At 45.9% G+C, this 27,073-nt stretch overlaps 1 protein-coding gene and 1 pseudogene across 1 annotated transcript in view; both read left to right on the top strand.

Moving 5' to 3' along the window:
• Positions 1–27,073, top strand: part of DHX29 (DExH-box helicase 29) — an 84,128-nt gene that overhangs the window by 18,827 nt on the left and 38,228 nt on the right. The window contains exons 5-15 of the mRNA XM_040339444.1: positions 2,345–2,474; positions 2,582–2,715; positions 5,313–5,435; positions 5,571–5,697; positions 7,647–7,829; positions 13,750–13,915; positions 14,170–14,293; positions 17,181–17,783; positions 21,067–21,210; positions 24,052–24,228; positions 26,583–26,723. Of these exons, the coding sequence (XP_040195378.1) occupies positions 2,345–2,474; positions 2,582–2,715; positions 5,313–5,435; positions 5,571–5,697; positions 7,647–7,829; positions 13,750–13,915; positions 14,170–14,293; positions 17,181–17,783; positions 21,067–21,210; positions 24,052–24,228; positions 26,583–26,723 (2,052 nt within the window). The remainder of the gene's footprint in view (positions 1–2,344; positions 2,475–2,581; positions 2,716–5,312; positions 5,436–5,570; positions 5,698–7,646; positions 7,830–13,749; positions 13,916–14,169; positions 14,294–17,180; positions 17,784–21,066; positions 21,211–24,051; positions 24,229–26,582; positions 26,724–27,073) is intronic.
• On the top strand, positions 10,882–11,017 carry LOC120925207 (annotated as a pseudogene).

Here is a 27,073-nt window from a genome sequence, read left to right as displayed (position 1 = left end):
TGACCACACAACTACTAGGACTGTCAGTAGTAGTCTCTCCAAATGAGGGGTAATTTTCATGTTAAGCCTTGTACACACAATCGGTTTTCCCAGCAGGAAAACTGCCAGAAGAGTATTTGGCCGGGAATCCCGGCCGTGTGTATGCTCCCTAGCAGTTTTCCCGTCAGGAAAACAGTCGAGAATCCCGACGGGAAAATAGAGAACCCTGCTTTTTATTTTCCCGTCAGGATTCCTGGCAGAGTGTTTCCTGCATGTCGTCTGTATGCTTACCTGTCCCAGGTTAACCCCGCGCATTCTCGATAAGAGTTCGACACATGCGCGGTAGCATACAAGTTTAGTGTGGGGTGTAGCAAGATAGCGGCGACGGCATTGAATGTGATGAGTGGCTCGTCGTAGTCGATGACATGACCGCGTTCTTGCCATTCAAAAGAACGGCGGTTCTTTTGAATGGCCGTCTGTATGCACGGCTTTGAACACAAGCTTGCCAGGAATCCCGTCAGGAAAACCAGAAGAAGGTTTACCTCAGCTTTTTGTTTTAGGGCAACTCTAAAATTTTAGATTTCCCATTGCTTTCTGTCTCTGTGTGACAAGGTTCACCGGGCAAATAGAGAGGGGCACTATAAAGGGTTGTAACAATTTTCTACTTTATCAAAAAATAGATATATACAAATAGAACTAAGGGATCTGCCATTGCTTGTGTTTTTAAAGTGGTCTGATGCTAAGCAGACATTTATGGCAGTCAGCCTGGATAATCTGATATGGTAGTATCCCTGACCTGTCTGGTGTGTTTCATTGGCCATCATGATGCTGTTTACTAAGGTTCTCTAACGAACCTCTGAGGGCTTCGCAAAACAGCTGTATTCATACTGAGATTAAATTACACGCAGGTGGACTCTATTTACTAATTAGGTGACTTCTGAAGGAAATTGGTTCCACTAGATTTTAGTTAGGGGGTATCAGAGTAAAGGGGCTTGAATACAAACACACTTGTGACTCCACACTTTTTAGATATTTACTTGTAAAAAAATAAGACAAACATTTATAATTTTCCTTTTACTTCACAATTGTGTGCCACTTTGTGTTGGTCTATCACAGGGGTCTCCAAACTTTTTAACACGAGGGCCACATTGTAGATTTTACAAGTTTTCGGGGGCCGAAAAAAAAAATCAGTTATGTATAAAATATCAACGGTGTCCCCATCAGCAGTGTCCCCATCATTGCTGATGGGTACACCAATGATGGGGACGCCGCTGATGGGGACACCGGTGTCCCCATCAGCAATGTCCCCATATACCTATCAGCGGTGTCCCCATCAACAGCATCCCTATCAGCAGTGTCCCCATCATTGTTAATGGGGACACTGCTGATGGGCACACCAATGATAGGGACGCCGCTGATGGGGATGCCGGTGTCCCCATTAGTGGTGTCCCCATCAACAGCATCCCTATCAGCGGTGTCCCCATCAACAGCGTCCCTATCGGCAGTGTCCCCATCATTGTTGATGGGGACACTGCTGATGGGCACACCAATGATGGGGACACCGCTGATGGGGATGCCGGTGTCCCCATCAGCGGTGTCCCCATCAACAGCATCCCCATCATTGCTGATGGGGACACTGCTGATGGGGACACCGCTGATGTGTACCCATTAGCAGTATCCCCATTAGTGGTGTCCCCATCAGAGGTGTCCCCATCTCCCCTGTAGTGTGCTTTTCAGTGTTGTGCAACACAATAACATGATCAGCCTCTTACCTCTGTACTAGATGACTTCTGGTCTTCTGCAGCTACCGTCTCCGAGGCGCAGCCTTAGACGAGAAGACAACACAGGCGCGGCACCTCCCCTCTTCCCGCCCACTTTGAATTAACGATCCTTCCACGAGTGTAGCAGCGGGCAGGAAGAGGGGAGGTGCTGCGCCTGTGACGTCACTTGTGGGATCGCAACTTCAAACAGTGGGTGGGAAGAGGGGAGGTGCCGCACCTCGGCTTCTCTTGTTTAGAGATCCTCTCACGGCGTGGCAGCATGGGTGGCTTTTTTACACTGCGGCCTGCGGGCCGGATAAAACGCACAAGCGGGCTGGATGTGGCCCGCGGGCCGGGGTTTAGAGACCCCTGGTCTATCACATAAAATTCCAATAAAATAGATCTCAAGGGGTATGAATACTTTTTCAAGGCACTGTATTTTTGTAAATCAGCTGTGGTATACGTACCATAGAGATGTTAATATTCTCAAGGAAGCCTGGGGAACTCAGTAGAGATCGATCAAGTGAAAGAATAGTCAACTCTTTTCTGTAGTTTATATTCTGACCATTGTTGATCTTTATATGATGTGTTCTTCTTCTCCACAGGATCTCTATACAGCTTTACAGGAGTTTAGTTTTAAATCAGAACACATAGAAGAAGCCATGACAAACACAATCCTGTATGGTGGGGACTTGCACTCGGCTTTAGATTGGCTCTGCCTGAACTTACCAGACGGTAAGTGTAAAGTAAACATAGACTTTCAGCCATGGGATCCCAGCCATGGGATCATCCTATCATAGTCCATTCTATGGAAAGTGGTAATGGTGGCCTTCCTTCCACAGGTGCTCTGCCAGAGGGCTTCAGTCAGCAGTTTGTAGAGGAAGAGCAAAAGGTTAGAGCAAAGTTTTGTCCTCCTCCTCACAAGCCAGCCAACATTCCCAACTCTGGCAAGACAGAGGAAGCCCCTGCTGTAAAGGTTAGTGTTTTTGCTATAGGCCTAGTCCTGCAACCAGTCATAATACGCAGTTTATGTATACTTGTCTCTTTCCTTGCTCGATCACCTCTATGTACTCTAGTGTTCATTTCGGCACACAAGTTAAAGGGGGAAAGTGCTGAGGTTGGGTCTGTGTTGATGGACTTTAGATTAGTGTGGCTGGGCAAAATTCTTTGTCCTTTCATATGTGTTCAGCATGCATTTGAGATCCGGTTGAAACGCTTCTGAGATCATTCAAGGATCATTTCCGGGTGCATTTGACCTGCAAATGGTATTTGACCCCATTCTAAGCTCCAACCACCTGCTTTTAAGCAATAAAGGAACAGCATCTCCCATATAACAGAGATCGTCTTGCAAACACCTTGTGTGCATGTAGCGTCCGTGTATGCCCCAGGGTCACAGCCTGTGCTGAGCACTCTCTGTTATATGGGAGATGCTGTTCCTTTATTGATGGATGGCCTTATGTTTGCCTCTGTGAGCTGTCTTTTGCCCCAGCTTTAGGTCCCCTAGTGGATTTTTAAGGGATTCGGTTACCTGCATCTCTATCCCCGACACGTCTTCTTTTGCCTGGGGACTGTAATGTGTATTTGCTCATGTCATTATTGACATATTTGGCCTGGACCTGCGATCATCGATCTCTAAACATATTTTTTATACTATCTACTACCATCGGTATATATTTCATCTATCATTGGAATCTTCCTGGATGATTATATCCACCGCTGTGTATCAGATTGTGAAAATCATGGCTACATAGTAGCAATAATCCTGTTCATTTCGTCCTGAAGAAGCCCCACGGTGAAACGCGTAGGCGACTTCAATAGGATTCTTTCACTATTCTCTTGTTCTGAATGGTTGTATTGTGATTGTTATCAGTTGCATTCCATTATACCATTGTTAGTGTACATTTTGTAAATTTATGTAATAAAATATTTTTTATACTTCCACGAGCCTCAAAGTCCGATTTTGCCCACTCTTCTTGAAGGGGTACTGTTCTATATTCTCATCTCCAACTAATCTTTTACCACTTCCATCAGCTCATTCCCCACAGTTACAACCTTTTTTACCACCTGCCCCACCCTATTAGATTGTAAGCTCTTCTGAGCAGGGCCCTCTTAATCCCCTTGTATTTTATTGTATTATAACTGTATTGTCTCCCTTTTATATTTTAAAGCGCTGCGTAAACTGTTGGCGCTATATAAATCCTGTATTATAATAATAATAATAATAATGTGCCATGAGTTTGTATTTGTGAGAGGGATTGTAATTAGTTTGAAATATGTGAGCACAGGGGTATCATCCCGATATAGTAGCAAAAGGAGAAATGGTTAATGGGACTTCAAATATACCCCCCTGTACACATTTACCACATAGAAGATTTTTTTTACTAATAACGTACAATGTGTCTGAATGAGTTTTGTCTTTATTTTACACAATATATACCGTATTTATCTTCCTATAGCGTGCACTGGCGTATAGCGCGCATCCATACTCTAGAAGGAAAATTCCTGGAAAAAAAATGAATTGCTTACAGTTTGTCGGTGTCTTGCCCGGCATCCATCGGTGGCCTTGTCTGGTCCGGCGTCCGTCTGCGGCCTCGGTGGTGTCCTCCCTGCTTCTCCCGCGCTGTCTCTGAGCTCTCCCGCGCTGTTTCTGAGCGCCCCCGCCGACATATACCGAGCGCAGTACACTCGGCCACGCTCGGCTCCTCTCACATAAACGCTAGGAGGCGGCTCAGGGCGTGACCGCGAGCGGAGCCTTGCGCGGCTGTGCATAGCCGAGTGTACTGCGCTCGGTATATGTCAGCGGTGGTGCTCAGAGACAGCGGATCGGCGCATAACGCGCACCCACGATTTTCCCCTGATTTTAAGGGGGAAAAAGTGCGTTTTATACGCCGATAAATACGGTATACATATATTGCTATTGATATAATACATTACAAGGATAAGTGCATTGAGTCTTCTGAGAAGGTCAACGTGTTTTGCGGATAAACCGCTTTGTCAGGACCAACAGAATTAAGCACGTTGAAATTAGTAAATCAAGAAATTAAAAACAAATCTATAAGAGAGAAAAAAATCATAAATCGCATGAAACAGTACAACATGTTAAATTGTTGGTACAGGTCAGATTATCACATTTTATCCAAAAATATAAATTTTTCTCATTCCCAAAGGATGGATTAATATGTAATACCCATAAGACATACATGATTTTTTTCATGAGGAATGGAAAGAACTGTGTATGGTTATTTTTGAATAAAATGTGATCTGACCTGTACCAACAATTTAACAATATGTTGTACTGTTTGAAGTGATTTATGATTTTTTTCTTTCTCTGTTATAGATTTGTTTTTAATGCCTTGATTTACTAATTTCAACGTGCTTAATTCTGTTGGTCCCGATGAAGCGGATGATCCGCGAAACACGTTGACCTTCTCAGAAGACTCAATGCACTTATCCTTGTGATGTATTATATAGATCACAATATTTCATATTTGCCATGTATAATATTTTATTACTAATAATTCTGTCTGTATATAGCAATTGCATAGTGAATTTGGGACATGTCTTTTGATTTAGACTAGTAGTGAAAAAGATGTGAGCATGAAAGAATGGATCTTAAGATATGCTGAGCAAGGAAGTGACGATGAGGAGAAAGAGGCGGATCCTGTTAAAGAGACGGAGGTAGAAGAGTTTGACCCGGTAAGCGTAATAGACTTTACTAATGCATCTTTCACAACACAGGGGATTCCAAACCATTTTGAGCATTCAGATCTGGATCTACAGAGAAATTGTGCAGCTACCTGGAAATTATAGTTGACATTTCTCTTCATGCAGAATGAAAGATATCTGGAACTAACCGCCAAGCTGCTTGATGCCAAAGCACAGGCTGCATACACAAAGCAGGACAAAGACAAGGCAGGCCAGAGGGAGGCACAGGAAAAAATCCGGACATGTCTGCAAGGTTGGAAAAATTCATTCTTTTTAATTTACTTCATTTAATTTTATTAATAGCAGAGTTGGCTGACCAGTACGAAAGTGGCTTCTAGTCACATGGTTATCTCTTTTCCAGGCAGACTTGGCTAACCAGATAGGGAAGTGGTTTCTTGTCACATGGTTGTCTCCCACCCAGGCAGAGCTGCCATAGAAAAACTAACACCAATGCATTGTGCTGCTCTGTTATAGAAGAGGATAAATACTTACCTCTCCAGTGGGTGGAACACCCATTCTATACTCTCTAGGGCCAAGTCTTTTGGCTAGGACCAGAGTAATTTTTGATTCCTGGCTGGAGGGCCAGCCATTGTGATACACAATGGTCACTTTTCACTCTTCCCACCTTCCTTCTCTCCCACTTTCTTATTATTTATCCCTGTGTTTGTCACTTTTTTTTATTTTTTTGTTGGTTGTTACATGTTTTGTCACAGTGTGATTAGTAGGGGGTAGGTCCTCGGGCCTGCTCTGAACATCTTGGGAGTGGGTGGACATGGCCTTCTGGCTTGGTTTGCCTGCTCTCATGGGTTCTCCCTTTCGGGGGAGCCCCACCAAGTACTTGGGTGGGTCTGTTTCGGCAGACCCTCTAGAGAACGGGGTCCGTCTGGTTTCGGCCAGATGGACCATGTGAGTACCTCAGTCCCCATCTGGAGCCTAATGCCCCGGGGGATCAGGGTAAGGTCCTTCCTAGTGGAGGACAATAGTGGTGCAACGGATCGTGACCGATCCGGGATCCCAACGGGTCGACCTGTTCAGATCGGCACAGAACGCGATCCGCGGAGCGCACCGCTGCCTCGGCCTTAGGAAAGGCCACGGCTTCAGCCTAGCTCTGGAGCGGTCGGCCATCTTGGTACACCCGGCGGCGGCTGCCTAGGTGCGCGCTGATGTTATCACCCCTCCCTCATCTGCTCGTGGATCTTCTAGCCGGCTATTCTGCAAGAGCGAGTCAAGTACAGTGAGTTTTGGCAATGTTGGACTGGCTATTACAGTGATTAGTGGGGGCAATGTTGGACTGGCTATTACAGTGATTAGTGGGGGCAATGTTGGACTGGCTATTACAGTGATTAGTGGGGGCAATGTTGGACTGGCTATTACAGTGATTAGTGGAGGCAATGGTGGACATTACAGTGATGAGTGGGGGCAATGGTGGACATTACAGTGATGAGTGGGGGCAATGGTGGACATTACAGTGATGAGTGGGGGCAATGGTGGACATTACAGTGATGAGTGGGGGCAATGGTGGACATTACAGTGATGAGTGGGGGCAATGGTGGACATTACAGTGATGAGTGGGGGCAATGGTGGACATTACAGTGATGAGTGGGGGAAATGTTGGGCGTTTCCAGTGATGAGTGGGGGTAATGATGGATGACTGGATGTTACAGTGAGTTTTGGCAATGGTGGATGTTGCAGTGAGTTTTGGCAATGGTGGATGTTACAGTGAGGTGGGGGCAATGGTGGATGTTACAGTGAGGTGGGGGCAATGGTGCATATATTACAGTGAGTGGGGGCAATGGTGGATATATTACAGTGGAGGAGATGACGTGGATATTACAGTGGGGGAGAATTTTGTTTTATTTTTATTTTTTGCCGATCCGAAAAATTATGCGATCCATGAGTTTTTTGATCCGTTGCACCCCTAGAGGACAAGTGTAAAACTCGTTGCACGTTTTGTGTCACTCTTTAAGTGTATGCACTTTTTTTGGCACTGGGTGGAGTTTTTGGGTGTCTATTTGGCTATTTTAGATGTGTCAGGTTTCTTGTCCCCTTCTGGGCACTGTGAGTCCTCCGACCAAACATTGTGCCTATGGGTACATGATCAGTTGGCGTATCTATCGAGGTATCAACCAACATATTGTACATGTCTTGATATTTAATTCTTTCCTTGTATTTAAAAAAAAACATATTTTGTCTGTTGCACAGAGATGAAGAACTTGGAGCAGCACCCCATGTTTAATCCCGATGTGAAACTTCCAGAAGAAAGTGAAAAAGAGAACAGTGAAAGTGCCAAACCTTCAGCTCCTCCTCCTCCTCTTCCTCCCCCTGAAGATGAGGCTTTAGGCTTGAATTTGTTTGAAAGTCCTAAAGAGTCAACAGAAGAGAAAGGTGAGAAACTTACAATGGGACATTGATGATCAGTCCGCCCAAAATTCATTTGTTGGTATGGTAGATGCTGGGGAGCTACATTTCTAACTTGCTGGTGAGATTTCTGCTTGCCTACAATTTCTGGTGTATGAGCACACCTACCAATAAGCCTTCTCCCATGTCTATGTGCAGTTCAAAACTGGAAGAGTGCTTTCACACTGAAAACGCACAGGCGTTGGCGGTAAAACGCCGCTATTTCTAGCTGTGGTTTATCGTAATTTTTGCTGCACTTTTCGGCTGAAAAAGGGTTAAAAGCACCACTTTGCCAGGCGCCATTTTTTACGCTAAATCGCCTGAAAAACGCCTCCAGTGTGAAAAGGGTCTTAGTGGAAATATTGGACCAGATTCAGGTAGCTTTGCGCTTTTCTTACGGAGGGGCAGCGTACCGTTTTGCCGCTGCGCCTCCGTAAATTACCTGCGCTACGCTTGATTCACGGAGCAGTAGCTCCGTAATTTGCGTGAGCGCTCCGGAAAACTGCCCGGCGTAATTTAAATGATCCCATAGGGGGCGTGGATCATTTAAATTAGGCGCGTTCCCGCGCCGAGCGTAGTGTGCATGCTCCGTCGGGAAACTTTCCCGACGTGCATTGCGGCAAATGACGTCGCAAGGACGTCATTTGCTTCAAAGTGAACGTAAATGGCGTCCAGCGCCATTCACGATTCACTTACGCAAACAACGTTAAATTTTAAATTTGCGACGCGGGAACGACGGGTATACGTAGCATTGGCTGCCCCTGCTAATAGCAGGAGCAGCCTTACGCGGAACCCGACGAACGGAAACAACGTAAACTGCATACGCAGGGCTCGCGTAGGGTTGTGAATCGGCGTTAGTATGCAATTTGCATACTATACGCTGACCACTACGGGAACGCCCCCTAGCGGCAATGAATGCAGCCTACGATACGACGGCATAAGGAGCCTTATGCCAGTCATATCTTAGGCTGCAGTCGGCGTATCGAGGTTCCTGAATCAGGAGCAATCGAGACGCCGGCGCAAGTAACCAATTGCGCTGCGTAACTATGGTTACGCAGACGCAATTGCTACCCCAGTGTTTGCAAACCATTTATGTGCTTTTATGTACCGTATTTTCCGGCGTATAAGACGACTTTCTGGATGCAAAAACATGCATCCAAAGTCGGGGGTCGTCTTATACGCCGGGTACGGTCTCAGGACTCACTTTTTTTCCCCAGCGCTGACAGTCTCCCATGCTCCGATCGCGATCGTGAAGGATTTCAAAGCCGCGCCTTCACTGCAGAGTGTTCTGTGATAGGAGGAAGAAAAATCTTCCCAGCAGCGCCTCTGTTCTTTGTTCCTCCTATCACAGATGCCTTCTCATCCTCGGACGAGATGAGAAGACGTCCGTGATAGGCGGAAAACATAACAGAGGCGCTGCTGGGAAGATTTTTCTTCCTCCTATCACAGAACACTCTGCAGTAAAGGCGCGGCTTTGAAATCCTCACGATCGCAGCATGTTAGACTGTCAGCGCTGGGAAAAAAAGTGAGTGTTATTGCAATGGGGGGGGCAACAAGTTCAGGCACAGTGGGGGCAAGTGATGGCAATGCGGGGGCATGTAATGGCAATGTGGGGGCATGTAATGGCACAGTGGCACAGTCTGGGCATGTAATGTAATGGCACAGTGAGTAATGTAATGGCACAGTCTGGGCATGTAATGTAATGGCACAGTGAGTAATGTAATGGCACAGTCTGGGAATGTAATGTAATGGCACAGTGAGGAATGTAATGGCACAGTGAGATTTGAAAAAGCCTGTTCCTGTCAGCGGTTCTGGCTCCCCCTCAGCTTCCAGAAAGACAGTAAGAAGGGGGTAGTCTTATACAGTGAGTATATCCCAAAATCAAATTTTTTCCTGGAAAATTAGGGGGTCGTCTTATACGCCGGGTCGTCTTATACGCCGGAAAATACGGTAGTCAGTACAATTATGCTGGTGACAATCATTTATGCAGATAGAAATAATTGAAACAATCTGCAGATACTCTTTAACACTTGCGTTCCCCTTTGATATCAATTAACTATATCAGCGCTCGACAAACCGTGGGCGCCAGGTCGCAATTGCGACTAGAATTAGCGACCTGGCGATCTGGTGGCCGTTGGTATGACAACACAACCAGCAATGCTATTGGAGCTTCTCTGCCTGTTTTCATTGCCTGACAATCTCCTTCTCTTAGAACCCCCAAACATTATATATATTTTTTATTCTAACACCCTAGAGAATAAAATGGCGGTCGTTGCAATTCTTTATGTCACACTGTATATGCGCAGCAGTCTTACAAGCGCACTTTTTGGGGGGAAAATTCACTTTTTTTTTTATTAAAAAATAAGACAACAGTAAAGTTAGCCCAATTTCTTTTTTTATATTGTAAAAGATAATGTTACGCCGAGTAAATTAATACCCAACATGTCACGCTTCAAAATTGAGTCCGCTCGTGGAATGACGACAAACTTTTACCCTTTAAAATCTCCATAGGCGACGTTTAAAAGAATTCAACAGGTCGCATGTTTTGAGTTACAGAGGAGGTCTAGGGCTAGAATTATTGCTCTCGCTCTACCAATCGCGGCGATACCTCACATGTGAGGTTTGAACACCGTTTTCATATGCAGGCGCTGCTCATGTATGCGTTCGCTTTTGCACGGGAGCTCGGCGGAACGGGGCGCATTCCTGGCTCCTAACTTTTTTAGCTGGCTCCTAGATTCATAGCTAATTTGTCAAGCCCTGATCTATATTTTATAAGTATGGACACAGTAAGCTCCAGAGTTCTGCCAGCGGCTCATTATTGTAAACTCTAAAAAGACAATGTAATATTACAAGGGAGCCACATATGGCAGAGTGTCTGGGGGATAAGTAGAATCATAGGCAGTCTGTGTTGGCTTTAGCAGTACATTTGTTTCTCCCTAACCAGAATCAAGACCAATCAGGGCAGAAAAAGGAAGTTAAAGTGATTTGTAACTCTTTCAATTTTGGTGATTAAAATAATAAAAATGTCATACTTCCCTACTTCCCTTCTCGGCCTTTTGGCTAAGATCAAGTGTAGTATCTGTTCTTATCAGTTGCCAGTAGGTGGTGCTATGCTTACTGTCCCCAGTACAGAGCGAGGTGGAAAGGGATGGCAGTCGGCGGACGCTAAACCTGCTGGCATGGAGGTGGAAGCCTTCTGATTTGGACGGAGAGGCATGAGGTCGAAGCTGAGGGGCCGGGCCCCTGGTCTTTGTCCTGGATTTGGTGGTGCCTGCCCCGGTCAGTTGTTCGGGAGAGAACACTTGCTCCTCCTTCCCCTTGGGTGAAGCGGTTAGTATTTCCTGAATGTGATTAGATGGGAGTGTGGAGAGTAGCCTGTTGAGGTGGGCTCTCCCTAATCTCTCAGAGCTCCTACCTTCCTGGCTGGGAAGGGTGCTCCTGGTCCGGGCCGGGGGCCAGAGTCCGTTGAAAAGCCTGTGAAGATAGTGCCCCTGGAGTGGCAGTCCAGGGGTGCCATACCTTGCACAAGTGTTTTGAGAGGGACACTTACAAGTGTGGCACCTTGGTCACATCTCCACATACGCTTTTTTACCCCCTGCCTCTAGGGCCGAGCCTTTTGGCTAGGACCAGGGGAATTTTTGTTTCCTGGCCGGAGGGCCGGCCTGCGTATTGCACGATGGTCACTTTCTACTCACATCTCCCACCTTCCTTCTCCCCCACTTTCTTTTTTATTTTACCCCGTGTGTTGTCAAGTTTTTGTCTTTTTTTGTTGGTGCACTTTGTGTACACTTTGTGTGATTAGTAGGGTGCGGGTCCTCGGGCCAGCCCTGAACGTCTTGGGAGTCGGTGGACATGGCCTTCTGGCTTAGTTTGCCTGCTCTCATGGGGTCTCCCTTTGGGGTAGCCTCACTGAGGAGGGTTTTGTTTCGGCAGACCCTCCAAGGATGTTGGGTCCGTGTCGGCTTCGGCTGCATGGACCAGATTACCTCAGTCCCTGCCAGGAGCCTAACGCCCCAGGGGATCAGGGTTGGGCCCTTTTCAGAGGGCCATTTGACGTTTTCACCCGTCGCAGTTTTTTGTGTATCACTCTTTATGTGTGTGCACATTTTTCCTGCACCGGGTGGAGTTTTTGGGTTATGTTTTGCACGCCACAGGCTTTTCAATAGAAAAAAAAAAATACTTCCCTGCTGTGTGCATTGACTTTGCACCGAGTAGCCCCAATCCTCCTCTACTCAGGTCCTCTGTCAATGCTCCTGGCTCCTTCCCCTCGCCGACTGCCCAATGGGAAGCCGCTTTCTATGGGGGCACTTGTGCGTTCTCGATCACGTGCCAGGCTATTTGTGTCTATTTAGACACACAGCTGGGCTCATTCCCTGCTCACAGGTGTTGACTGATGGAAGCTCCTGCTGTTCTTAGCCAAGCCTGTGAGAGTGGGGAGAGGAGAAAAGAGCTGATGCAGACAAGCACGTCGCTGGATCGAGATTGAGTATTTAAGGGGGGAGCTACTAGAAAAAGTTTTTTATCTTAAAGCGGTTGTAAACCTGCATCAAAATTTTTATTTATTTTTTCTCCTGTAAGGCAAAAGTCATAATGATCTAATATGCACCGCATATTAGCTCATTATGAAATACTTACCTCGGAACGAGGTGCGTAGCACTTACCTGGTTCACGCCAAGCGAGATTTCATCTTGCCTCGGCGTGTCTTCCGGGCATCGCCGCTCCAGCGCTGTGATTGGCTGGAGCGGCGATGACGTCACTCCCGCGAGATTTAAAACTCGCCAAGGTCCGGCGGCTGCCGGTCCTTTCGCTGTAGATCCCCCCTGCGCATGCGCCGCGGCGCATTGAGAGGGGAATATCTCCTAAACCGTGCAGGTTTAGGAGATATTCTCCTTACCTACAGGTAAGCCTTGTTATAGGCTTACCTGTAGGTAAAAGTAAAAAAAGTGGGTTTACAACCACTTTAATGCAGGGAATGCAGTAAGGTAAAAAAACATTTTACCTTTACAACCAGCGGTGTTGCGGAGAAAAAAAAATATTAAAAGCCAGCAGCTACACATACTGCAGCTGCTGGCTTATAATAATGGGACACTTGCCTGTCCTGGAGTCCCTCGATGTCGGCACCGCAGCTGATGTTTCCATCAGCTGTATGGGTGCTGCCGCCGCCATTAAGGGAGCCCAGCAGTGTAGCTTTTTGGCTTTTTTTGCCAGGAAACCTACTGCGCATGCGCAAGGCCCCTCTCCTCTCTCCTATTGGGCCGGGGGAGGAGGAGGGAGCCCCGCGGTAACGCCACAGGCCGCGCCCCCAGACTCCTGCAAGTGGGAAAGGATAATTGTGGCACCGGAGGGGGGGAGGAAGTTCCATTTTAGGGTGGAACTCCGCTTTAAGGAACATAGACCTACTTTCCACTCGCATATAGGAATCTTTCCCACAATGCAGTGGTTGGTGCCTGGGCAATCAATTGTTTGGTTCCAAGCGCTATAACGAGGGATCGGGGAGGGTCCATTGTTCTCTGTGAGCTCTGACACAGGGGGTTATTTACGAAAGGCAAATCCACTCTGCACTACAAGTGCAAAGTGCACTTGAATTTGCACTGAAAGTGCACTTGGAAGTGCATTAGCTGTAAATCTGAGGGGTAGATCAGAAATGAGGGGAAGCTCTGCTGATTTTATCATCCAATCATGTGCAAGCTAAAATGCTGTTTTTTATTTTCCTTGCATGTCCCTCTCGGATCTACAGCGTCTGCACTTCCAGTGTAATTTCAAGTGCACTTGTAGTTTGTACTTGTAGTGCAAAGTGGAATTGCCTTTCGTAAATAACCCCCTTTGACAGATAACGTCTAATGTTTGTATTGAGAAATGCACTTTCATATATTTATTTTTTCATGTATTTATCCCTGTTGTATTTTAGCAAAAAAGAAACCTCCAGTTGATGTAAGGAACTTCGATTACACATCTCGCAGCTGGACGGGTAAATCACCAAAGCAGTTTCTGATTGATTGGTGCAGAAAACATTACCCTAAGAGCCCAAATCCTACTTTTGAAAAAGTGCATGCGGGAAGGTACTGGAGGAGCAGGTAGGTGTCTTCAGGGCTGATTCATAAAGCCAGATAAAACCAAACGAACACAAACGTTGACCGTTGCCCATAGTGACCATTCAGAATACGTGTTTATTTTCCTAAAATATAAAAGTTAACACGATTGGTTATTACAGGTGAAAGCCTTTGTTCTTATTTTCATGGTTAAATGGCTATGCTAATTTGTGCCGTATGCAATTAAATTACCACTCATGGAATTGATCTAGAGACAGTAACGAGATCTGTCACTTCAGGGTGAAAATTGTGAAATCGATTGACAACATGATGTCTGTGTGCCCTACAATCGTAACAGAAGACAGCATGCAGGCCCAGCACCTTGCAGCTACTTTAGCTCTGTATGAGCTCACCAAAGGCCAGGTGAGAATTTGTGTTACACTGAAAATATTACATATGGTGTACTCTGTTTATTGTGCTAAGTATTGTACTAATATTTTAAAGCGGAGTTCCACCCAAAAGTGGAACTTCCGCTTAATCCACTCCTCGCCCCCTTACATGCCACATTTGGGGGGGGGAGTGGGGGCTTCAGGAGGAGTGGGACTTCCTGTCCCACTTCCTCCTTCCGCCGAGGGGCTGCTAAGGCGAATAGTCAAGTCGCCTTTTGGCAGCCCCTCCCTGTAGGCGATCGCCTGGGACACGTGACAGGTGAGTGCATGTTTATTAACCACTTGCCGACCGCCGCATGTATATGTACGTCCACAGAATGGCACGTACAGGCATATGGGCCTACATGTACGTTCCTGCCTTTCCGCGGGTCGGGGGTCCGATCGGGACCCCCCTGCTACATGCGGCGGTCGGATACCCGCGGGGAGCGATCCGGGACGACGGCGCTATTCGTTTATAGCCGCTCCGTCGCGATCGCTCCCCGGAGCTGAAGAACGGGGAGAGCCGTATGTAAACACGGCTTCCCCGTGCTTCACTATGGCGGCTGCATCGATCGAGTGATCCCTTTTATAGGGAGACTCGATCGATGACGTCAGACCTACAGCCACACCCCCCTACAGTTGTAAACACACACTAGGTGAACCCTAACTCCTACAGCACCCCCTGTGGTTAACTCCCAAACTGCAACTGTCATTTTCACAATAAACAATACAATTTAAAATGCATTTTTTGCTGTGAAAATGACAATGGTCCCAAAAATGTGTCAAAATTGTCCGAAGGGTCCGCCATAATGTCGCAGTCACGAAAAAAATCGCTGATCGCCGCCATTAGTAGTAAAAAATTTTTTTTTTTTATAAAAATGCAATAAAACTATCCCCTATTTTGTAAACGCTATAAATTTTGCGCAAACCAATCGATTAACGCTTATTGCGATTTTTTTTTTTTACCAAAAATAGGTAGAAGAATACGTATCGGCCTAAACTGAGGAAAAAAATTTTTTTTATATATTTTGTTGGGGGATATTTATTATAGCAAAAAAAAAAAAATAAAAAAATTTATTTTTCAAAATTGTCGCTTTATTTTTGTTTATAGCGCAAAAAATAAAAACCGCAGAGGTGATCAAATACCACCAAAATAAAGCTCTATTTGTGGGGAAAAAAGGACGCCAATTTTGTTTGGGAGCCACGTCGCACGACAGCGCAATTGTCTGTTAAAGCGACGCAGTGCCGAATCGCAAAACCTGGCCTGGGCATTTAGCAACAAAATGGTCTGGGGCTTAAGTGGTTAAAAGCCAACAGCTATACTTTTTGTAGCTGCTGACTTTTAATAAACATTAAAAATGACTGGAACACCCCTTTAATTAACATTACTAACTTAAGTAAATGAAACCCAGTCAGTGTTCAATCTCACTTAAAGTGGTTCTAAAGCCTAAAATTTTTTTACTTTAAAGTGGATGTAAACCCACTCTCATCCTTTCTAAACTACTGCCATAGAAGTTATCTATAAGGATATAGACGCCTCCTGCATTTATCCTTACCTGTCAAATGTCTCCCCTCTGTCTGTTATGAGACCCGAAAACTGCAGATTCTGTGGGTGGGTCTGTCATCTGGAGCTCAGTGAGACTCCCCGCCCACCTCTACCCTCCCCTTGGACAGGCATCGATATTTCTTACACTGAACTTTTGCTGGTCTCGTGGATTATGCCCCATGATCACTAACACCCAGTCATAACCCCAGGAAAGTCACCACATGACTTCAGCATGCCCAATCATGCTGAGGTGTGGAGCAGCCAATCCTGGGAGAGCTTGAGAAAAAAAGGAGGAGGGGATCTAAAGTACACAGAATGCCTCTTTCACACTCCTGCATGAGATATGTAAATCGCTTGTCACTCACAGCAGGGGGGAGAAATCATTTTTATCTCACTGAAAAAAGATAAGAGGATTGCTTAGAGCTGGATTTTTTTTCGGGTTTACATCCACATCTATGATCAAATCAAAATTTGCTGCATCCTCTGGACTTAAAACAAGAGGGAACTTCCTCTGCAAGGCGATCTGCACACGACTTCAGTGGCGGCTTGCAAAATGACTTCTGTATGGAAGTCAATGCAAGTCACCCTGAAATCGTCCCAAAGTAGTACAGGAACCTTTTTCGACTCGACTCGAGTTGCTCCTATTAGAATGGTTCCATCAGAGGCGGCTCTTTAATTAGGCAAATAAGGCTGTCGCCTAAGGCCTCACGCTCATAGGGACCTAACTTACCCAATACATTACCTCAGTTTTGAGGGACAGGGGACCTTAACGCTGCTGTGCTCAGGCAGCGTTAAGAGCCCTGACTCAGGAGCAGGGCCACCAGCGTCCCTAACAACCAGTGAAAATTGGTGACACAACCCCTTGTGACGTCAATGACCCAGCATGCCCTCGGTCAATGTCATGAAAAGGGGGAGGGTTCACCAGGTGACATCACCGGGTGGCCCCCGCCCCTTGGTTATTAAAGAGCAGGATCTGGGGGCCACCTTGTTAAAGGGGCTTCGAGATTCCGATAAACCCCCTGCCCGCAGACCTCGCAACCACCGGCCAGGGTCTTGGGGAAGAGGCTCTTGTCCTTGTCCTTTTTCCCATCATGGGTGTGAGTGGGGCCCCATGTCAAGTTTTGCCTAAGGCCTCACAAAGCCTAGAGCCGCCTCTGGGTTCCATAGTACAGAACGGAGCGCGACTTGTCAGGTGGCTAAGTCGCCTGACGAGTCGCGCCCGTGTGAACCGGCACTCAGGAGCATAGAGCTACATGACAACACCACTAAAGTCTGAGACACCGTGACATATTCTAAATGCCATTTACGCAGTTTTTTTTTTCTTTTATGTTTGTAGTCCGTTCATCAGCTGCTGCCTCCAACGTACCGAGAGGTTTGGCTGGAGTGGAGTGATGCTGAGAAGAGCAAAGAGGAAAAGAACAAATTAGAATCCAACAAACCCAGGGACCAGTTTATTACCAGATTACTGAATAAATTGAAGCTCCAGCAACCGCTCATTAAACCTGAAAAGGAATGTAAGGTTTCGGAAGACCCGGAAGACTCGTGGGAAAACCTGGCTGGGGATGAGGAGCTGGAGCAGAAAACATCAGTTCCAGTGGAAAGGGAGAATTTAGAAGCAGTAAGAAACCTTTTCTGTAAGTGTCGCGATTCTGGAAAGTACAAAAGGCTGCTGAGTGAGCGGGAGCAGCTTCCGGTGTTCGCACGCAGAGACTTTATTCTGGAGACACTCAATAGGCATCGTGTTGTAGTGGTGGCTGGAGAGACTGGGAGTGGTAAGAGCACCCAGGTGCCGCAATTCTTGCTGGAGGATCTGCTTCTGAACAAATGGGCCGCGGGGAAATGTAACATTGTGTGCACACAGCCCCGCAGGATATCTGCCATGAGTTTGGCTACACGAGTGTGTGAGGAGCTGGGATGCGAGGCTGGACCTGGAGGAAGGGTAAGAGTGTCCTAAAAAAGATGGAAGGTTTGGGTCCTGTTCTCAGACATTGACCTTCTAAGTGTCTATGAATGGATTTAAAGGGTTAGCCCATCCAAACCAATCATTTAGCCTTTTGTCAATTCTGGATCTCTTAACTGCTTTACAGTTTCATATATCTCATGGGCTACAGTAGTAAGATCTTTGGGCCAGATTCTCAAAAGAGTTACGACGGTGTATCTCAGGAAACACCGTCGTATCTCTGTTTTTGGCCCCGTGTATCTATGCGAGTGATTCCTAGAATCATTTTCGCATTGATACGGCCAAGATCCGACAGGTGTAAGTCACTTACACCGTCGGATCATAGATGTAATGCGATGCCGGCCGCTAGGTGGCGTTTACGTTCAGTTCTCATTTGACTATGCAAATGAGTCTGATACGCTAATTCCCGAACGAATTTGCGTCGCGCACGTCGTTTCCGTAAGCGTAAGGTTACCCCTGCTATATGAGGGGTAACCTTACGCCAGTCCGCCATGTTAAGTATGACATCAGGTCCGCGTCGGCTTTTTCCGTCGGTTACGTCGTTTTCCTAAGTCGTTCACGAATACGACTTTACGTCAATGACGCTCACGTCGGCGTCATTGGCGTTTTCCGTCGTGAGCTGGAGCATGCGCACTGGGCTATTTTTCCGCCCGGCGCATGCGCAGTTCGATCGTCGCAGGGGGCGCACTTAATTTGAATACAAGCCGCCCCCTTTGAATTACGCGGCCATACGCCGGGCCATTTACACTACGCCGCCGCAAATTACGGAGCAAGTGCTTGGAGAATACGGCACTTGCTCCAGTAAGTTGCGGTGGCGTGGTGTAAATGGCTTACAATACGCCAACGCCGATTCTATGAGAATCTGTCCCTCTGTGATTAAGTTCCTAAGCCTGTATGCTTCCAGCCAGCATATCATCCATGTACAGTGGAACCTTGGATTACGAGCATTACCTGTTCCAGGAGAATGCTTGTAATGCAAAGCACTCGCATATCAAAGCGAGTTTCCCCATAGAAGTTAATAGAAATCGTTCCGCATTGACTTCTGTGGCATGCAATACCGCATGTGGCCAGAGGTGGGGGGGGCACCAGAGAGCCTAGGAAATACGGGGACAGCTCGGCTGATCTTGGAAAGGCTCAGGAACACTTGGGAATGGAGTATTTCCGAGTGATTCCGGGTATTTCCAAACGGCTCCGAACCGTTCTGTGTGTCACCGGCGCCCCCGCACCTCTGGACAAATGCGGTACTGCACACCCCATTAGGAAAAGAAACATCCTGGACGGCCACACCTAATTGAAGGCATCTTTATTGATGAAATAAAACTACAGTACAGTCATATGTGTGGAAATGTAGGGAGCAAACAGCTAACGCGTTTCACACCGTATGGTGCTTAGTCAGTTTTTTTAGCTATGACTAAGCACCATATGGTGTGAAACGCGTTGGCTGTTTGCTCCCTGCATTTCCACACATGATATGACTGTACTGGAGTTTTATTTCATCAATAAAGATGCCTTCAACGGTGTGCGGCCGTCCAGGATGTTTCTTTTCCTACAAGCTTGTGCAGAGCCAGAACCTGTGAGGCGGGGATTTTCAGAAGGTTCAGGGCTTTGAGAGCGGCAATCCTTTTTTTTTTCTACTGCACACCCCATTAGCTTGAATTCTGCTTGTTTTGAGAGACAACACTCCCAAAGCGAGTCAGGATTTAAAAAAAAAAAAGTTGCTTGTCTTTCAAAACGCTTGTTAACCACGTTACTCCTAAACCAAGGTTCCACTGTACTTAATACCGATAGGCCACTGTGGACATTCTTCTCAAAATGCTTTCCCTAGTTGTCTCTCTCATAAGCCGGTTTCATACAGACTTCACCTTGTATTGCAGCAGTGTGAACAACAAGATTTGACTTTTGCAAAGCTGTCAGAAAGCTTTGTTGTAGCTTTTAGGCCCCGTACACACGGTCGGACAAAACCGATGAGAATGGACCAAGGTTCTGTTCGGTCTGTTTTCCTTTGGTCCAAAATTTTAAAACATGCTTCAAAACCGAACCGATGGACCGCTGCCCGATCGGTCCAAACCGATGGTTAGTACAGAAAAGCATCGGTTTAAAACCCACGCATGCTCAGAATCAAGTCGACGCATGCTTGGAAGCATTGAAATTCTTTTTATTCAGCACGTCGTGTGTTTGACGTCACCGCGTTCTGACCCGATCGTTTTTTGGAACGATGGTGTGTACACACATCAGGCCACTTCAGCGGTGAACCGATGAAAACGGTCCGACGGACCATTCTCATCGGTTTTGTCCGACAGTGTGTACGGGGCCTTAAAGTACCCTTCAGCTCCAGTTTGTAAACTTTGAACAAATATCCTAATGGGAGCGTTGATTGCCACTTTAAATAAGCTTCTAGCAGGTTTCAGCACTTGCTGAAGCTTGTAAGTTTGCTGAAGTCTGCTAGCTGCTTATTTAAAGTGGCAATCAACACTTCCATTAGGATCTGTATTAAACATTTACAAATGGAGTGTCCTCATCAACATGGGGACAAGGTGCTTTGGGGGGATGTGGCCTGGTATTCTAGCTTTCCCCCTTTCCTTCCTGGCCTGCCAGGCTGCATGCTCTGATAAGGGTCTGGCCTGGATTTTAGGGACCCTACGCCATTTTAAAAAAAGTTGCCGTGGGGTTCCCCTTAAGATCCATACCAGACCTAAGGGCCTAGTATGGATGGGGGGCGGGGAGAGATAAAAAAAACTTCTGACTTTGCAATCCCTTTAAGGATACATTTTAACAGGGACCTGATCACACACATATTAACATTTGTTATCAGCACTAATGCCCAAATTTCAGAGACTTTATGTAAAGATTTAAATCATTGCAAGCTCTCTCAGGCTCTAGCTGAAGAAGACAAGCAAATCCTGGAATACAATTCAAGTAACACTGTACTTCTTAAAGCGGAGGTTCACACAAAAAGTGAACCTCCGCTTTTTGGATCCCTCTCCCCCTCCGGTGTCACATTTGGGACCTTTCAGGGGAGGGGGGTGCAGATACCTGTCTGACAGGTATTTGCACGACTGCCGGGTTCTGACTCCCACGGGAGTCCAGCCTCGTCACCGTTTTCCAAACATTTTGATATTTTTTCCCAGAAAAAAATGGGGAAAAGTGTTTTTTATCAGGGCTACAGCATTTTTGGAAATATTACATCTCTAGTTTCACCTTTGTAAAAAAAAAAAGTTAAAACCCTTAAAAACTTTTTTGAATGTGTCTTTTTTGCTCTCAGAATTCCCTGTGTGGGTATCAGATCCGGATGGAGTCGAGGACAGGGGAAAACACCAAGCTGCTGTACTGTACCACTGGAGTCTTGCTGCGCAAGTTACAGGAGGACAGTTTGTTGAAGAAAATAACACATGTCATTGTGGATGAGGTGAGTAGAGAGGGAGACCTACTGTACATATCAGCCAGGTCAGTGGTTCTCATCCTCAGTCCTCAAGTACCCCCAACGGGCCATGTTTTGGGAACTTCCCTTGGATAAAATAGCTCTTACCAATACCATGTGATATTGATTTAAAGCAGCTGTGCAAAGTAAAGGAAAACCTGAAAACATGGCCTGTTGGGGGTACTCAGGATTGAGGTTGAGAACCTCTGAGCTTGATCAATGTATGACTGTGTGTTAAATAGTAAAATCACACCCAGGAGGAGAAAAATCGATCCTTCTGTCACTGTTATTGTTTAGCTTTATTCAGAATATGCTGAAAAGTAAGAGAAGTTCATTTTTTATCATGAATTCAGCAAACAAAGCGCAACATGTTAAAGGGGAAAATACAACCAAACATTTTTTTTTTGTTAGGAAGTGGTAGAATCTGGGAGGACATCAATAGATGCCCTCTGAGAACTGACACCAAGAGAAAAAGGGTGACAAGATAGGGGCCTCCAGGTGATTGGCAAGCCTTATCTTTGTTCCTGTGAGCTGTGTAAAGGAAGGTGTGTCCCTTCCTTCCAATCAGCTCTCAGACCTCTCCTCACTGAGCTCTCCAGAGTGTAACTTGAGATCTACAACCCCTGTTTTCCAATGTCAGACAATCTTTTTTAAATTCAGCACTTTGAACAAATGCAGCGAAGATAAGCCTGCAGATATACAGGTACACCTTATGTAGGTGAATTTGTTTCATCTCTGCGTACCACCTGAGCCTGGTCACTTCACTGGGCATATGTAAAGATTTACAACCACTTAAGACTGCTACAGTTGTTCCTGTCCCAGAGATCAAATCGGTTTAAGTCTGAATGAATCAACCAGTAATACCAACCCCAATAATTACAAAGTGGTTCGAAAGGCTGGCACATATGACAATCCACTTCAGAGAAGACCCCTATCAGTACACATACAAACAAAACCAATCCACTGCAGATGCTATCTCGTCAGTAGTTCAGTAGTTCACCTGTCTTTTACTAGTGTTGCCACCAGTCCAGGATTCACCCGGTTTTGAATCATGTGTCAGGGTTTCAGTCCACCTAAAACCCGGACACATTATTTAGACCAGGCTGTGGCTCCTCAAGTAACCGAGATAGTTACACACCAAATCTGTTGCCGCTGTGGGCGGCTGTTTGGGAGCAGGTTTGGCATTACTGAAGGGTGGGGTGATGATGTCAGCAAGGGCAATTTGGCCACACCCACTGGTGCGCTCTGTGCGCTATATTACTACTCTCCTTGGGGCACCCAAATGTGTCCCAGGTCTTTACTGCAAAAATAAATATTTAATTGCCCTGTGCCGCAAAAGTGTTCGGGTTTAGCTTGAAGAAAAGGTCGCAACCCTATTTTGATCTTACTTGCAGAAACAGGATTACAGTATTAAGGTATTGTTATACTCGCTGTGGAACTTAAGGGGTTAATCCTCTGCATTGTGTAAAAAGGCAGTTTTATCCTGTATGCACAGATCCTCCCCTCCTGCACTGTCTATCTGGGGAAGGCAAGCTAACACAGGCAGAGTAGCCAAACCTGCACATGCTCAGTTGTGTCTTTTATGCTGGAGAGAACAGTTTCTTGTCCTCCGAGCTAGCCAGGTCACCTGATATTGACATCACACATGTGGGCGTGTTTACAGGCTGAAGTGGAAATCTCCTCCTACATGAATTCTCAGCACTGGAGAAACTGTGCAGTCTATCATGTAACCGTGGTATACAGATCAGCCAGAAGGGTATATAGTGGCAGTATTTTAATGTGGATGAGCTATTTTCATATTACTGGGTTTAGTAACACTTTAATGGGTGTGTGTGGTGAAGAGCACCCTTACTGCTTGCATTACTGTTTGGTGCAGTCATTTCTCTGCTGCATAAAAACAGGCATTGCAGTGGGAGGTAAAGACTACCCAGAGGATTATTAGCAGCAATGGGCCAGATCCACAAAAGGGATACGCCGGCGTATCTACTGATACGCCGTCGTATCTCTGTTTCTATCTATGCGACTGATTCACAGAATCAGTTACGCATAGATATTCCTAAGATCCGGCAGGTGTAATTGTTTTACACTGCCGGATCTTAGGATGCAGTACCGCGGCCGCCGCTGGGGGGAGTTCGAGTCGTAATCCAGCGTCGGGTATGCAAATGAGGAGTTACGTCGATCCTCAAAGCTTTTTCGCGTTCGCTACGTCGCCGCTACGTTAGTTTCCCGTCGCTTAGTTACACTTTTGTGAGGCAGCCCTACTTTTACACAGCAGGCGTACTGCTGTGTAAAGTATGGCCGTCCTTTCCGCGTTGAACTTTTAAATTTTACGTCGTTTGCGTAAGCCGTACAGGAATACGGAAATACGCTACGCGCCGTTCAAAAAATTACGTCACGTCGCGCAATGCACGTCGGGGAAAAAAGCGTCGGGAGCATGCGCAGTACGTCCGGCGCGGGAGCGCGCCTAATTTAAATGGGACTCGCCCCATTTGAATTGGCCCGCCTTGCGCCGGACGGATTTGAGTTACACCGCCGCAAATTTCCAGGTAAGTGTTTTGTGGATCGGTACCTAACTTAGGAAATTTGCGGCAGTGTAACTTAAATCTAAAAAGTTACGTTGCGCTGCCGGGCTGTGGATCTGGCCCAATATGCCTAGGAAATTCCACCAGAAGTGAGAGGGGGTACCTGTCCAAAGCAAAACATTTCAAAATAAGGAGGGGGTGGGGGGTTTATACAGCGGAACTTTCCCTTGTCCACTTCAATTTCTATAGACCTAAGAAGGTCAGGTTAATGACAGACTATTCCTAATGCATATTTGTCTATACACAGGTACACGAGAGGACGGTGCAGTCAGACTTCCTGCTGATCATTCTGCGGGAGATCCTTCACAAGCGGTCAGACTTACACCTCGTTCTTATGAGTGCCACTGTTGACAGTGACAAGTTTTCCAGCTACTTCTCGCACTGTCCAATCATCAGGATTTCAGGGAGGACCTACCCCGTTGAGGTGAGTTGATTATAGTAAAACGCTTGTAAGGAGTAAATACAGAGATTCACACAGAGCTCATTACTAAGGCCTCATTCACAAGGGTGTACTATAGCGCTCGGGTTTTGCCCGCATGGGGATACAAAGGGTTTCCATGCATCCCTGCGCAGGCAGCCCCATTCATTTCTTTGGAACGCATCGGCTGCACATACACATCAAGAGAAGGAGAGAGGGAGGTCTATTTGTAGGCTGAAAAAATTGTAAGCAAGTCTCCACTCTGAATGTGATCAACGTGATTGGCTGTCATAATGATCACATGATCAGGCGCTATAATGACTAGTGGCCTGTGCTGCCGAGAAATTAATGTGGGAGTAACCTGCCATCTCTGACTTTTACCTATAAGTAAGCCTATAATAATAAGGCTAGGTGATGTAAATTTCTCCTAAATGTGCAGCGTTTAGGACAGGGATCTGCAATTAGCGGACCTCCAGCTGTTGCAAAACTACAAGTCCCATCATGCCTCTGCCTCTGGGTGTCGTGCTTACGGCTGTCAGAGTCTTGCTATGCCTCATGGGACTTGTAGTTCTGCAACAGCTGGAGGTCCGCTAATTGCATATCCCTGGTTTAGGAGATATTTACTGTATATGCAGCCGATTACGTCATTGGCGCATCCTGTGTAAGTTCACCTTACAGATTTTTATGTAAAGGTGAACTTACCCTTTTAAGGACCAAGCCTATTTTTGACACTTGTTGTTTACAAGTTAAAATCGTTTTTTTTTTGCTAGAAAATTACCTAAAACCCCCAAACGTTATATATATATTTTTTCAGGCACCCTAGAGAATAAAATGGCGGTCATTGCAATACTTTGTCACACCGTATTTGCTTAGCGGTCTTACAAATGCAATTTTTTTGGAAAAAATACACTTTTTTTTTTATAAAAAAATAAGAAAACAGTAAAGTTAGCCATTTTTTTTCTATATTGTGAAAGATAATGTTATGGCGAGTAAATTGATACCCAACATGTAATGTTGCGCCCGCTCGTGGAATAGTGACAAATTTTGGCACTTAAAAATCTCCATAGGCAATGTTTAATTTTTATTTTACAGGTCTTTTGCTAGAATTATTGCTTTTGCTCTAACGATCGTTGCGATACCTCACATATGTGGTTTAAACACTGTTTACATATGTGGGCGGGACTTACATATGCGTTCGCAATGCGAGCACAGAGGGACAGGGCGCTTTACATATTTATTTATTTTTTTAACTTTTATTTTTTTTATTTTGTTTACACTGTCCCTTTAAAAAAATATTGGATCACTTTTATTCCTATTACAAGTAATGTAAACATCCCGGTAAGCGGCGGAGATGCCCAGGACGTGGCAGGAAGGGAAGGCGCCCATAAAAGTGATCTTGCGGCGTGGAGACCACTTTTACCTTGCCTTATCTGCTGCCATAACAACGGTATTTAACGTCAAAGGCCCGGATTCACAAAGCACTTACGCCGACGTATCTCGAGATACGCCGCATAAGTGCAAATATGCGCCGTCGTATCTGTGCGCCGTACCCACAAACTAAGATACGCCTAAAAATAGGCTTCATCCCACCGACGTAACTTGCCTACGCCGGCGTAGAGTGGGCGCATATTTACGCTGGACGCATTTGGCGCTCCCATTGATTTCCTATTAAAATATGCAAATGAGGGATATACGCCGATTCACGGACATACGTGCGCCCGACGCAGTGCGCGTAAAGTCATACGTCCGGCGTAAAGTTATGCCCCATAAAGGAGGTGTAACTCAGCAGCAGGAATACGAAAAGGTCTGCACCAGGGAACACAAGCCGGCGTATTTTACGTAGTTTATGTTGGACGTGAATATGACTAGGCGTAGGTTACGTTCACGCCGTAGGCAGTGATGCGGCGTATCTTAGGCAGTTGTTCCGACGTGATTGTGAGCATGCGCACTGGGATGCGTCCACGGGACGGCGCATGCGCCGTTCGTTATTCGTATCTGTCTGGAGCTCAGCCCATCATTTGCATGGGGTCACGCCTCATTTGCATGGCTCACGCCCACTTCCACTTACGCCGACTTACGCCTTGGAAACCCAGCACAGATTTGGGAGCATTGGCTTTGTGAATTCAATGCTTGCCTCTCTACTCTGCGTCGGCGTAGTGTAAAGGAGATGCGCTACGGCGGCATAAATGTGCGCCGCTGTCTGTGAATCTGCGCCAAAGTATTTTATAATAGTATTTAGTAATATTTTTTCAGCATGGGGGGGAGATTGTGTGTGAGAATGCTAACCTACAGACTGTGATCATCAGTTGGTTAATCTCATAGTAGATTGGATTTTTGAGCTTTCATTCATGTCTGTTCAGGTGTTCCATCTGGAGGATGCCATTGAAGAAACAGGATTTGTACTGGAGAAAGACTCTGAGTATTGCCAAAGATACATTGAGGAAGAGGAGGAAATTACTCTTACCGTCTCAAGTAAAGGAGGAGTCAGTAAGAAATATCAGGTAATATGCAGAGCTGCAGCTGTCGAGAGTCTTTATGTATGAAACAATTATTTGCACCAGATCATTTAAAAAACCCCATCACATGCCTGAGAACAGTAAATCTATACACAATACTTTTATTCTGAGTTTTGGGATATTACTGCATTTCTGGAGTAAAGCGATCCATGTAAAATATTAAAATGTAATTTGGGGGGCAGTTTCAATCTTGCCGTAAGGCAAAGCAACGCTAAAGATGAGCAGTGAGATGCTTCATGAGACCGATGTTTTTTTTTTTTTTACAACATTACAGCCATAAATTCCACCTTTGACTGTTCTTAACCACTTAAAGGAACACTAAAGGTTTGTTTTTT

Source organism: Rana temporaria, chromosome 1 (assembly GCF_905171775.1).
Source record: "Rana temporaria chromosome 1, aRanTem1.1, whole genome shotgun sequence".
Taxonomy (NCBI): domain Eukaryota; kingdom Metazoa; phylum Chordata; class Amphibia; order Anura; family Ranidae; genus Rana; species Rana temporaria.
Note: the sequence above shows the minus strand (reverse complement) of the source record. Positions and strands in the feature narration are given on the sequence as shown.